The sequence below is a fragment of the Galleria mellonella genome, unplaced genomic scaffold (assembly GCF_026898425.1).
Source record: "Galleria mellonella isolate WM207_F2 unplaced genomic scaffold, CSIRO_AGI_GalMel_v1 utg905, whole genome shotgun sequence".
NCBI lineage: Eukaryota > Metazoa > Arthropoda > Insecta > Lepidoptera > Pyralidae > Galleria > Galleria mellonella.
The window spans coordinates 1,294,775-1,308,055 of NW_026442174.1; the positions used below are offsets into that span (position 1 = coordinate 1,294,775).

Genomic DNA, 13,281 nt, shown 5'->3' on the forward strand with positions numbered 1-13,281 from the left:
AAAGTTTCTTAGTTCTTATATTTATAGCATCATCAAGTTATGGAATTCTGTGTTTCCTGCCAAATATAACTTGGAATCCCTCAAGAGAGATTTAGGTGACATTTACAACTGTCCATTAGGCCGGCTGATAGCTTGTTTGAGATTCTTAGTTGAATAACAAAAATGTATAAACTTTTAGATTTTCGCATTGTACGGTTTATAGTGTATAAGCAACCGTGGCTAGTGACCTGCTCGAAATATCGAGATAATTCAGGTAAATTGTCATAGTTTACATAAATAATCGCATTAATACCCGTCTCCTGTAAATCATAAAAATAAATTATAATATATTTTTTTTATATCACAAAGATTGCAAACAACTATGGTTATTGTTTTTTGTTGAACTTCTGGTAATAATCATAATAGTCAAGTCTTCGAGTGTTAGCAGCCACACGAATACTAATGAAAACAGAATTAAATGAAATAATTATAAACAAATACCCAGTGATAACAGCAGTGATAATGTTAACAGTGATTTAAAAAAGGAACTGTTGAGTTGCTTGCTAGTTCTTCTCAATACCTAAATAACAACTTTTCGAACCCTGCATTCATAAAAAAGTAATATTAAAAAAAATGCTTGTAAACAAGTCTATTTGAATTTGAATACGAAATTGGCCGTGTGGTCCCGGCTTAGAATAGGCCACCCCTTCCTATTCCGTGGGTGTAAGAGTTTTCCTTAGTCGTAAGAACCGACTAAGTGAGGGCGAGGTATAGGCAGCAACGTTCCTCTTTAAACGTTTCTAAGACCTGACTGCAGTTGCTAATCCGCCTGCCAAGCGTGGCAACTACTGGTAAAATCGCCCAAGGGAGAAGGTTATGTTCAGCAATGAACAGATAATAATCTATATATATAAATGAATGTTATTATGTTGTTCTCAGCACCACAAGTGTGGGTGGTGGACGAGGCAGGTGCGCCCCTCTTGGAGAAATACTACGAGGCTGAATCCACACTGGCACTGGTCTGCAGAGCTCGGCACGTGGAAACGCCGGCTTTGCTGACTTGGCTGCATGAAGGCAGAGCTCTTAATGCTGACACGACTAGAGGAGGCATCAGGTAATATTTTCTTTCAATCATAATAACCGTTTTATTACAAAATAATATAAACTTTTGATAGACAATGTTTAATGTATGTTTGAAAGTTTTACTACATAAGCGTGTCTAACGCCTGTTTATGTCGAAACAAAAGAATGTTAAGAGTTAAAGAAATGTTGTTTATTTATTTATTTAAAGCAAACAGTTATAAGAATACATAATTATACACTTTCATAATTATTTAACAGCCACTAAAGTTTGCACAAATGTATAATGCATGTAAAGGAAACACAAAATTAAACTTTATTAATAATTAACCATTGAAAACTACAGAAACATTGTCAATAATAAAACTCAGATGTTAAAAAAGCTATCCCGTATCACATTATTTGAGAATAACACATATATAAATTATTAAAAAAATTGAAACAAATTGAAATAAAAAAAAGAAAAATTAATAAAATTCTGAAATCTTCTTCTGATTCTTTATTAAATAAAAATATAAAAAAATCAAGCCTCCTGCTTAAGGAGGTTTGCCAGTAGTTGTCATGTTTGGTAAGTGAATTGGTAACCGCAGTTAGGCTTTGGAGATGTTTTAAGAGAGACGCTGCTGTCCATCCCTCGCCTTCCTTTAATCGCTTCTTATGACCCACACGGGAAAGGAAGAGATGGCCTATTCAATGCCGAAATTACACGACAAAGTCTTCCATCCATATAAAAATAAAACATTAACAAAGTTATTGAAAAATATTAAAATCTTTACCATTAACAATGCGTACATAATCGCGTTTAAGTTAACGTACCTGATCCCCTATAAACTCCGCTAACTCTATTTACACGTGTCACAAGTTGAACCATCAAAGTTTGTTTGTTTACGCGTGCGGCTTCCATTGTGTTTAACACAATCACACGCCATAACTTGCGGAATTTTCGTTCAAATATATAGGAAGACGGTGAATAGAATAACGATGTAAATTTTAGTATGTTTATTATATTCCGTGACTTCAAACCAGGACCAGAAGTCAGAGGGACAAAAGACTTTGTACAAAAGTCGTTTGCTTGGGCTCCTCTGTCCTATTCGTGTTTCTACCGTGAAGCACTCGTGTTTGCATGGCTGTGTTTCGGTTTGAAGTGTGGGATATGGTAGTGAATTTACAGGGTTCAGAGGAATAATAGCTGAGTCCTCAGGAATGGCAACGCATGGGAGGTATCATACGCGAAACTGTATACTCTGTTATACCCATGGTACTGCTCATGTTTATAAGCGACGGTAACCACTTTCCATCAGGTGGACCGTCAGCTTGTTTGCCATCCTAAAAAAAAAGTCGCTAAGTTCTGGTTCAAATGTATTTAGGTTGCCTATTGTCTCGAAAGAAGAAGCAATTTCAAACGAAGTAAGGTCCTCAATTCGACGATATCACAAACATAGAATATTTCATCCAGAAAATTATATTAATAACGATTAAGAAAAGTAATATTTACAAAAAAAAAAATAAAGATCCCTATGACAATTATTCTAATGTAACTCAAAATATCAAATATTTGCCTGTTAAAGCTAATATAATACACTAATTGGCCTTTCTATCTATCTACCTGTACGAAACCGGAATCTATCGCTAGCGTTGATTATCTTTTTAATTTTTAAACCGATTTCGGCAATTATTTTCACAATTTTATTGTTAAAAGTTTCATAAGCACACATTCTATTTTAATGTAATAACTACCTGTTTAACTTACGTGTAATTGGATCACTCGCCGCGTCATAGCCGCTCATGAATAAGGATCACGAGTTGATTCCGAAACTAGTCGAGGTTTCTCGATTCATTAAAATACCCACACATGATCACCCACAACACCAACGGCATTGCAGGTGTGCAGCCGGCCTTTTAAAAAGGAATATGCTCTTATCTTGAAGGTTATGATGTACGGTTCGGAAATACTGCTGCTGGAAGTTGATTCCAAGCAGTGGGTGTGCATTCTCAGACAATAAAAAATTACTAATCTGAAAGCAAACTTTTTATAGCTCGATCTAGCGTAAAAATGTATAAGCGTAAATAGAGGGCAGTATGCGTAAGTATAGGGCAACATCATTATTTATTAATACCCAATTCGCATATAGTGAGGTCATAGTGTAAATGTTATAGTTGATAGTCAATTTCAATTTATTGTGAGCCTTTTAGTGAAAGCTTAGAGTTTTAGACTGGATTATTGGATCATGTTTTTATATGATTTTATGGACTGGGGACTCGATCCTTTATTAGGTAGGTCTAATTTATTGAATCCCTTGATCTCTTCAAAATAAACTGTGAGAACATTTTAACAGGTACTTCTATTATAAATGTGAAAATGGATTTGTTTATTTGTTTATTACCTTATAGCGCTTTAAGGGCTTAACACTTTTGGCCACAACAAAATATCAGTTTTTTGCTCTTTTGAGGGCAAAACAATAAACTGAGTAGTGATTATTTTGTGTTACTATGGCACACTCATGAAAGGAAAATGTTGTTACTACTTATATGTATTTTGCTTTTCTTGTATATGTATTCTCTCTTTTACTGTGTATATCTATTTATGTCTGTTGTTATTTGTGTGCTGTAAGTTACACAAATAAATTATATATCTAACTATATATCTATTACTATGAATTTTGGGATACATTTACTATGTGGGATGAAAAAGGGTATAGGCTAATTTTTATCCTGAGCAATATATATATATTCCAGTCATGCGGACGAAGTCGCGTGTGAAAGCTAGTTCTTAATGAAATAGAAATGTAATTGACAACAGATATAGATAGATAATTGATATCATGAAGGTCTATTAAGAAGTCACAACACAAATAGTAAATTATAGACATTTAATCCCTCCTTAATATTTCGAGTATAAACTTCAAAGTGAGTTTGTCTCTCTATTACCCCCTTGTCCCCTTAAGTTATAATACATGACGTCACAATATTTTGGTTCAAACTCAAATTAAAGTTACCCATTCTTTCAGTACAAATATCACCGTCACGTGGGTGGATTTACGGGCACACTACTCGTACACGTGTGAGGGTAGCGCCCTCTGATGTCAGACTAATTATCATATTTAATTACGTATTAATTAAATTATTTAAATTAGGAGCTTCCGTGAAGCGTAGCAGTGTTTGTGTTATAAGTCAATATTAAACAATATCATCATCGTCATACAAATTCATTCAGCCGTTTAAGCGTGAAATAGTACTAAATATAAAAATAAAATATTATTTGACAAAAACACAATGGGTTTTGTACTGAGGTACCTCTAAACCTATTCCTTTACTTAATATTTTAATTTAATAATTTCTTGAAATAACTGTTTTTTGTACGATCAGCTTGTAATTTATAATAATTTTTATTTAAAAGTATTAAAATATAAATTGATATCGATCCTTAGAATAAATATTTCGTTTAAATATCTTTTTTTTTTTTTTTTTTTTTTTTTTTTTTTTTTTTTTTTTTTTTTTTTTAATGGTTGATAATTAAATGGAATGGTGTGCCCTGTCTGCGTTAACGATATACGCGTGTGGGGTACCAGTGAATCATGTTAAGTGAAATTGAAAAGGCAGGTCAGTTAGCCCATCGTGATGAATACATTTGGAATTGAACATGATGGTTTCCAGGGGGGACTACATCACCGAGTGGGGGCAAAAACCTGTACTCCCCCTCAGGGGTGGAAAAGAGGGCCAACTATGACCCCTACCGCTGGACCTTCCCAGAGGGGTGTGCAGGAGGCGATGGAACTTCGATAAATGCACCATCGCATCCTACAAGCAAATCTGAACCACTGCCGCGACGCTCAAAATCTTCTTTTTCAGAGCGTCGCAGAAATGGGAGTGGATTTGGTTGTGGCCGCCGAGCCTCTGTTTATCCCTCTAGGGGATAACTGGTTTGGCGACACTGATGCGCTGGTTGCGGTAGGAAGTGTTGGTAGGAAACCTACCTCCCCGCAGGCCGCGGGTCTCTTCAGTTCGTCCGGCATCGTTGGCGTGAGCTGGGGGGAAATCCTTGTCGTCGGGGTGTACTTCTCTCCCAACAGGAGTTTTGCTGAGTTCGGGCAGTACATAGATGGGTTGGGAGCCCTTATAGGACAATTTTCAACACGTCCTGTGATGGTACTCGGTGACCTCAATGCTGATAAATAAAACCCGTGTGATTATTACTCCGTTTATTGCGCGACTGACTCATACAATATATCAAAGTACCTACATCAATTATAACTATTTTTATACTTAAATACCCAACACCTCCACCCTTAATTCCTAATAATCATTTAATTAACTTTTAAACACAATATTTATGCAATGACATATTCACCCTTCCGTTTATATACTATGAATAAAATATACTATGATTAAAATCTATATTACATAATTATGTTTGATTCCAGATCGTTACATATTCATCCAATCCATAACGGACTGGTAGCCTACGCTCCCTGGCACTCCCCCATTCTGCCGGACTGGCCGCCCGCCCCGCTAGCGGCACCCTCGAGCCCTCCGACCCCTCACTTTCACCCGGGATAGGCAAAGATAGCAATTCTGGACACAGCCATGAATCCTTACGTTCCGTGTTACCGTTAGTTTGTGTGTCTATATCGTGCCTTTTCAATTGATCTATGTGCCTGTGTTTAATGGACTTGTCCTTAGTTTGAATATTATAATCAGTGCTGCCTAATTTTTCTAATATTATACCTTCTCCCCATTTGGTTTTTGTGCCGAACTGTCTATACCATACCCTATCACCCACTTCGAAATACCTCTGTGTCCCCCTAGCCGCCAGTTCCTGTTTGCGTTGTGCTGTTGACACGTGTTTCTCCCTATCAGGTCTTAAACAATCCAAACGCGTTCTAATGGATCTACCTAAAAATAATTGAGCCGGACTGTCACCCGTAGTATTATGTATTGTATTTCTATACATCAAAAGAAATCGATTCAATGCAGTTTCCGGTTCTACCTTTTGTAATATCGCTTTTTTAATCACCTTTTTGCACAATTTAACCGCATTTTCAGCCGCCCCATTAGACGCAGGATGATATGCAGCTGAAAATAGATGTTCTATACCGTTAAATTTACAGAAATGCATAAGTTCCTCGCTCGAAAAAGGCGGTCCGTTATCGCTCACTATCTGCTTAGGAATTCCGTATCTAGAAAATAAATCTCTTAATTTATATATAACTTGTGAAGCTGTAGTAGACTTCATTTTGATCGCTTCTACCCACTTTGAACAAGCATCTACTATCACTAAATACTTAACACCTCCCATTGGCCCTAAAAAATCGAGATGTATTCTAGACCATGGCTTATTCGGCCAGGGCCACGAGCGCGTTTGGTGTGCACGCGGAGCGTCCGCTACTTGGGCGCAAGTGGCGCACGCGGCGCACTGCCGCTCCACTGCCTCGTCCACCCCCGGCCACCACACGTAGCTGCGCGCGACACTCTTCGTTTTTACTATTCCCATATGTGTCTCGTGTAGCTCCTGCAAAACGCTCGTCTGAAGTTTGTACGGCACCACTACCCTATGTCCCCACATGATGCAATCTAACTCGGTATATAATTCATTTCTACGATTGAAAAAAGGTTGTAATTCTTTTATTTCATTATTAGTAGGCCAGCCTTCCCGAATATGTCTAAGCACTCTGCTTAGTAGGGGATCTCTTTTTGTTTCTTTCCTTACATCATTATAATCTAACAGGAAAGCATCTGCTGCGAAGTGTAAATAAGTCTGCTCGGGACTGTCTTCCTCCCTCTCCCCCTCCGCCTTATAAGCAGCTATTAGCCTCGAAAGCGCGTCGGCTGTATTATTTTCAGACGAAACATATTCTATTTTAAAATCGTATGCTGATAATATGAGGGCCCAACGTTGTAATCGACTGGCTGTCATATTGGGAATACCCGAACGTGGGCCAAATATACTAACTAATGGTTTGTGATCGGTCCGCAACACAAACTGCCTACCATACAAATACTGGTGGTATTTCTTTACAGCAAAAACTATAGCTAAAGCCTCCTTATGTATTTGGCTATAGTTGCGTTCTGCAGGCGTGAGAGCGCGCGAAGCATACGCTACGACTCGTTCCGCGCCACTGCCTCCGCCGCCGGGCACGCTCTGCGACAGCACTGCCCCGATACCGTGTGCACTCGCATCGCACGTGACCATCACCGGCAGAGATGCGTCATAGTGAGCGAGCACCTCACTGCTACTTAATAAACATTTAACTCTTTCAAATGCTGATTGATGACATTTTAACCAAACCCACTTTTTTTATTTTTTTTTTAACAACTCATACATTGAACTCAAATAACTGCTTAAATTTTTAATAAACTTTCCATAAAAGTTTATCATTCCTAAGAATGATTTTAATTCTGAGACATTGGCAGGAGCCCTCATTTTTAATATTGGATTAATTTTTTCCGGGTCTGCCCTAACTCCTTCTTTATTTATAATGTAGCCCAAATATTTTATTTCCTTCGAAAAAAAATTACATTTTTGTTTCTTTATTTTAAGTCCATGACTCTTCAATTTTTCTAACACAGCTATCAAACTTTTAATATGCTCTTCTTCTGTTCGCCCTCCTATACAGATGTCATCAAAGAATATCGTAACATGTGGTATGTCTTTTAACAAATTATATATGATTCGTTGGAAAATTCCCGGACTTGAAGCCAAACCATAGACAAGTCGTTTGTATTTGAACAAACCGCGATGTGTATTGATAACAGTGAGGTCGGTGGAGTCCTCAGATAACCGTATTTGTGCATATGCCTGTGACAAATCTAATTTACTAAATATAGTACTTCCACTTAATCTCGCAAATAAGTCCTCGATTTTTGGCACAGGGTACTTATCAACTAATAAGACACGATTTAGTGTAACCTTATAATCGACACATAAACGTAAAGATCCATCAGCTTTATGAACAATTACTAACGGTGTAGCCCAATCAGAGTGGTCGACGGGCTCGATGACGCCGGCGCTCAGCATAGCATCTAGCTCGGCGTCGACCCGCTCTCGTAACGCATACGGCAGCGGTCGCGCCCGGCAGAATACGGGCTGCGCATGCGGCCGCAGGCGCAAAACGGCGCATTCGCCCGTATAACACCCCAACCCATTCTCGAACACTTCAGAATATCTGGAAATAATATTTTTTTTACAATCATTAATATTCAATTTACAATTATCCTGTCTAACATTATTTATACATATTTTAGGAATATCTATATCGAGTTCCGCCAACCACTGTCGGCCCAGTAAACTAGTCGTACCACTATTTATAACATACAAATCTAAAGTTTTATATAACAATCCATATTTTACATTTACTTCGATAAATCCAACAGGTTTTATTCGACTACCATCATAGAATCTTAACATTAAGTTACAAGGCTTTATCGGAATATCAAAAAATAATTCTGTGTACATTTTTTCACTTATGCACGACAAAGCCGATCCCGTGTCGACTTCCATGGTGATGACTCGATTATTAATGCAAACTGTCACGCTTACCGGTTTATATTGTCCTAAAGACATCTGATATACTGCTTCATCACTGTCAGACGCGTTACCGTCAGCTTCCTCCAGATGTTCCATCTGATGACCCGCATCGAAACCCTCACGCACCCAATACGCCCGGGCCTGGCTAGTTTCCTTGCTATCGAGTCGCTTCGCATTGTTTCCGGTGCCATAACCGCGCCCCCGGCTCCGTATCTCCTGATTACGTTGGACGCCCCTTCCGCGCTGGATATTAGCTCCCCGCTGAACGCGATATCGGGGCCCAGCCGTCCACGCCGCATCATCTCCATATAACCCTTGTTCTTTTACTGGACATACTCTCCGTAGATGTCCCTTTTGGTTACAACGGCTACAGACATAGTCTCTGAACTTGCACTGTTTATACGTGTGATGGATGTCACCACACCCCCAACAACTGGACTCGTGAAGTTTATTTCGCGTTGTGATATTGCCCTGCCTTGCAACATACGAGTATGAAACTCCTTCTTCCTTATTCTCGACAACCTGAGCGTCCCGCTCCGCCGCCTCCAAAGACAACGACAATGAAAGTGCTCTTTCAAAATCTATCTTCTCCTCTGCAAACAGCCTTTGTCGGATTCCGTCGCTTAATATTCCACAAATAAATTGATCTCTCATATTTTCATTAAAATTTAAATTAAATTCACAATTGGCCGCCATTTTCTTTAACTGCGCCAAATATTGTGCAACTGACTGACCGTTACTTTGCCTACACTGTCTAAACCTATATCGCTCCGCCAACACCGACGGTTTCGGTTGTAAAAACTTTTGCACTGTGTAGACTAGTTCACTGTATGTTTTCTCACACGGTTTACTCGGACTGCACAAATTCACCATAAGTTCATAGGCCGCGTCACCAACCACCGATATAAGTGTCGGTACTTTCAGTTCATCTTTAACCGTATTTGCCTTGAAATACATGTCCATCCGATCTATATATAACTTCCAATTGCCCTCTTGCACGTCAAACTCACTTAGTTTTCCCACTGACATTGTTTTTTTTTTTTGCTATTTTAATCCTCGTCGCCACTGATAAATAAAACCCGTGTGATTATTACTCCGTTTATTGCGCGACTGACTCATACAATATATCAAAGTACCTACATCAATTATAACTATTTTTATACTTAAATACCCAACAAATGCCAGATCAATGGCGTGGGGCGACCGGGTTACCACTGCTCGCGGCAAGCTCCTGGAGGATTGGGCGATCGCGGCTGGCTTAGTGGTCCTAAATCACGGGTCAGCTGCCACGTGTGTGCGATTTAATGGCGAGTCGATGGTTGACATTTCGCTCGCCAGTTCTACAATCGCACACAGGGTACGGGGCTGGAGAGTAATGGCCGAGGTGGAGACCATGTCTGATCACCGTTACATTCGGTTGGACGTGCTCCCCTCGTCCATGGCCCCGGCCCTCGATCACCGGGGGGTAGGCACGTCCCGACGTTCCCCAAATGGGCATTGAGGCGTCTTGATAGGGACGTCTTGGTGGAGGCTTCCTTAGTTCAGGCTTGGGCATTAGACAGTCGTCCCAGGCCTGTGGAGGTGGAAGGGGAGGCACACCAGTTCACGGAGGTATTGACGCAGATATGTGATGCATCAATGCCTCGAGCCGGTCCCCCTCCTACTCGGCGACAGGTGTACTGGTGGTCGGAGGAGATAGCGGCCCTCAGAGATGAACTGGGGGCCGCTCGACGTCAGTACACGCGGTACCGCCGCAGAAGGATAGGCCGCAACGCCGAGGAGGAAGCTGAGCTGTACAGGGTCTATCGGGAGAAGACGAAAACCCTGCGGCTAGCCATCACCAGCGCCAAGGAGAGGGCCAGGAAGGAGCTTCTCGAAACTCTCGATAAGGATCCATGGGGGCGCCCGTACCGTACGGTAAGGGGCAAAATGCGCCCCTGGGCGCCCCCAGAAGCGGAACGCATCCCGCCCCAGCAGCTGGAAGAGGTACTGGCTGCGCTTTTCCCAGCGCAGCCGGAGTTTACACCCCCTCCCATGTTACCGCGGAGCCATGAGGTTAGCGGTGCTGGAGCTGTAGGGGCCATGAGAGTCTCCCAGGAGGAGTTTGCAGCGGCTGTGGATAGGCTCCGAGCGAAGAACACCGCCCCGGGGCCTGATGGGATACCCGGCCGCGTTCTAGCCTTGGCCCTGGGCGCCCTAGGGGACCGTCTCCGGGACCTGTTCGACAGGTGCCTAGAGACGGGACGATTTCCCGACGAGTGGAAGATGGGTAGAGTGGTCCTCTTACGGAAGGAGGGGCACCCCGCCGGTTCCCTTGCACCCTCGGCATTCCGTCCCATAGTATTGCTGGGGGAGGTTGGCAAGCTGTTTGAAAGAATAATAGCAGGTCGCCTCACCCAACACTTGTCCCAAGTAGGTCCCGGCCTCAGCCCGAGGCAGTTCGGATTTCGTGCGGGTCTGAGCACCATTGATGCCGTCGCTCGTGTTCGGGTTCTCTCGGATGAGGCGACGTCCAGCGGTGGGGTGCTGTTGGCAGTGTCGCTTGACATCAAGAACGCCTTCAACACCCTGCCATTCGCGTGCATTAGGGAGGCACTAAAATATCATCGGGTGCCTCTCTACTTGCGGGACGTAATCGGGACCTACCTAGAGCACAGAATAGTGCACTGCGTGGGACAGAATGGGGCGGTAGCGTCGAGGGAGATGCAGCGTGGTGTCCCACAGGGGTCGGTGCTGGGACCGATCCTGTGGGACATCGGGTATGACTGGAACTTGCGGGGTGCTCTACTTTCCGGCAGCGATGTTGTCTGCTATGCAGACGACACGCTTGTTGTTGCCAAGGGGAGCACTTACAGGGAGGCTGCCCGTCTTGCCACGGCAAGCGTGGCACTCGTCGTCGGTCGTGCGCGTCGCCTTGGGCTCCATGTGGCGCTGGAGAAGTCGGAGGTACTTTGCTTTCACAGACCCCGACGAGCGCCACCAGAGGGAGCCCACATAATGGTCAGTGGCCAGAGATTGGTCGTCAAGCCCCATATGAGGTACTTGGGGCTTGACTTAGACAGTCGCTGGAACTTCCGTAGGCACTTCCAGAGGTTGGCCCCCGCCTTATGGCGGCTGCCGGTGCTCTAAGCCGGCTGCTGCCAAACATAGGAGGGCCAGGAGGGAGCACACGCCGCCTTTACCTTGGGGTGGTGAGGTCCATGGCCTTATATGGGGCCCCGATATGGAACAGGGCCCTGAGTAGGCAAAATGTGGCCTGTTTAAACAGGCCACATAGGGCCATGGCGATCCGCATTATACGCGGATACCGCACTATCTCCACGGAGGCGGCATGTGCGATGGCGGGCTCGCCGCCCTGGGAGTTGGAGGCCAATGCCTGTGCGTCGGTCTACGAGTGGCGTGCGGAGCGGAGGCGTCAGGGTGCCGAGCCTTCCAGCCTGGAAGTTGCGCTGCGGAAGTCCCACGTTCGACGGGTCCTGCAGCGGGAGTGGGAACAGCGGCTGGTCGAGCCATCGGCCGGCCGGAGGACCGTCGAGGCTATCCGTCCACTTCTTAAGAAGTGGATGGATAGGCGGCGAAGGCCGCTGACCTTCAGGATGACACAGATACTGTCCGGGCATGGGTGCTTTGGGCGATATCTGTGTCATATCGCGCGCAGGGAGCCGACGGAGGAGTGCCATGCCTGTGGAGCGGACCAGGACAAGGCGGAGCATACGCTGGAGGAGTGCCCAGTGTATGCCGATGAGCGTCGTGACTAGTCCGCGGTAGTGGGGACCGATCTCTCGCTGCCCGCCGTAGTCCGGCGGATGGTGAGCAGTGAGAGATCGTGGGAAGCAATGCTCGTCTTCTGCGATGCCGTCATGTCGCAGAAGGAGGCGGCGGAAAGGGAGCGGGAGAGTGCCACTCTCGCACCGTCAATCCTCCGCAGACGAGTCAGACGCAGAAGAAGGGGCGTGCCCAGTTCCGCCCCTCCTCCTTCCCCACTGGGGCCGGGGTGATACCTGTGGGAAGGTATTGTCCCAATGGTCCTGGGGGATGTGCTTATATACCGGCGCATCCCCCGAGTGGTAGGGTGAGCACGCCATTCACCCTATCTTGACAGAGGCGACCTGCTCTTACCATCAAGGGGCGGGTCGCTGCCGTCGGAGATGTGGTGAGTGCGAAAGCGAACCCATGTCTCCGACATATGGCACCTCGAGGGTATATCGTCTGGTTTTTGGTGGGTACACCCCCACCTTACGGGGGGACTCCCACAGTACCCATACACCTCCCACAAGGTGTATGGGTCTGCATAAAGCATTTTCCAGACGTTAAAAAAAAAAAAAAAAAGGGGGGGACTACATGGAGGTCGACCTAACAGAGTAGTCCCTATTACTAACAATCCCTTCCTCCCTGTAATATAAAATTGAAACTTTATTTGAGAGATAAGATTAGAGAATGGCGCATTAGAATCGACCTTAATGTTACAATCACAAGGTACAATAAACGTCCATCCACACATTCTAACAAACTTGTACGTTTTATTATTCTTTACGTATTATTATTCTATTATTATTATTATATAAGCCGTTAACCGCCCATTGCTGAATATAGATGTCCCCCATAAGGGGAGTTCCACCAGTTATTACCACGCTTGGCAAGCGGGTTGGTAACCGCAGTTAGACTCTGATGATGTTTTAATAGGGACACTGTTACAC

The 13,281-nt window shown here is 43.7% G+C and overlaps 2 protein-coding genes across 6 annotated transcripts in view; one reads left to right on the forward strand and one right to left on the reverse strand.

Annotated features, from left to right (window-relative positions):
- LOC113510740 (uncharacterized) overlaps positions 1-13,281 on the forward strand; it is a 177,671-nt gene that overhangs the window by 148,882 nt on the left and 15,508 nt on the right. For all 4 annotated transcript variants that reach the window (XM_052902454.1, XM_052902456.1, XM_031907198.2 and 1 more), the window contains one exon: positions 919-1,093. In XM_052902454.1, coding sequence (XP_052758414.1) covers positions 919-1,093 — 175 coding nt within the window. The remainder of the gene's footprint in view (positions 1-918; positions 1,094-13,281) is intronic.
- LOC128202366 (uncharacterized protein K02A2.6-like) overlaps positions 4,661-13,281 on the reverse strand; it is a 223,548-nt gene continuing 214,927 nt past the window's right edge. The window contains exons 1-2 of one of the 2 annotated variants that reach the window (XM_052902453.1): positions 8,597-9,673; positions 4,661-8,222 (exon numbers count right to left, since the gene is read on the reverse strand). In XM_052902453.1, coding sequence (XP_052758413.1) covers positions 8,214-8,222; positions 8,597-9,613 — 1,026 coding nt within the window. In that variant the 5' untranslated portion in view covers positions 9,614-9,673 and the 3' untranslated portion in view covers positions 4,661-8,213. Of the gene's footprint in view, positions 8,223-8,596; positions 9,674-13,281 lie in introns of those variants that run through there. The other variant, XM_052902452.1, reaches the window with a different exon arrangement.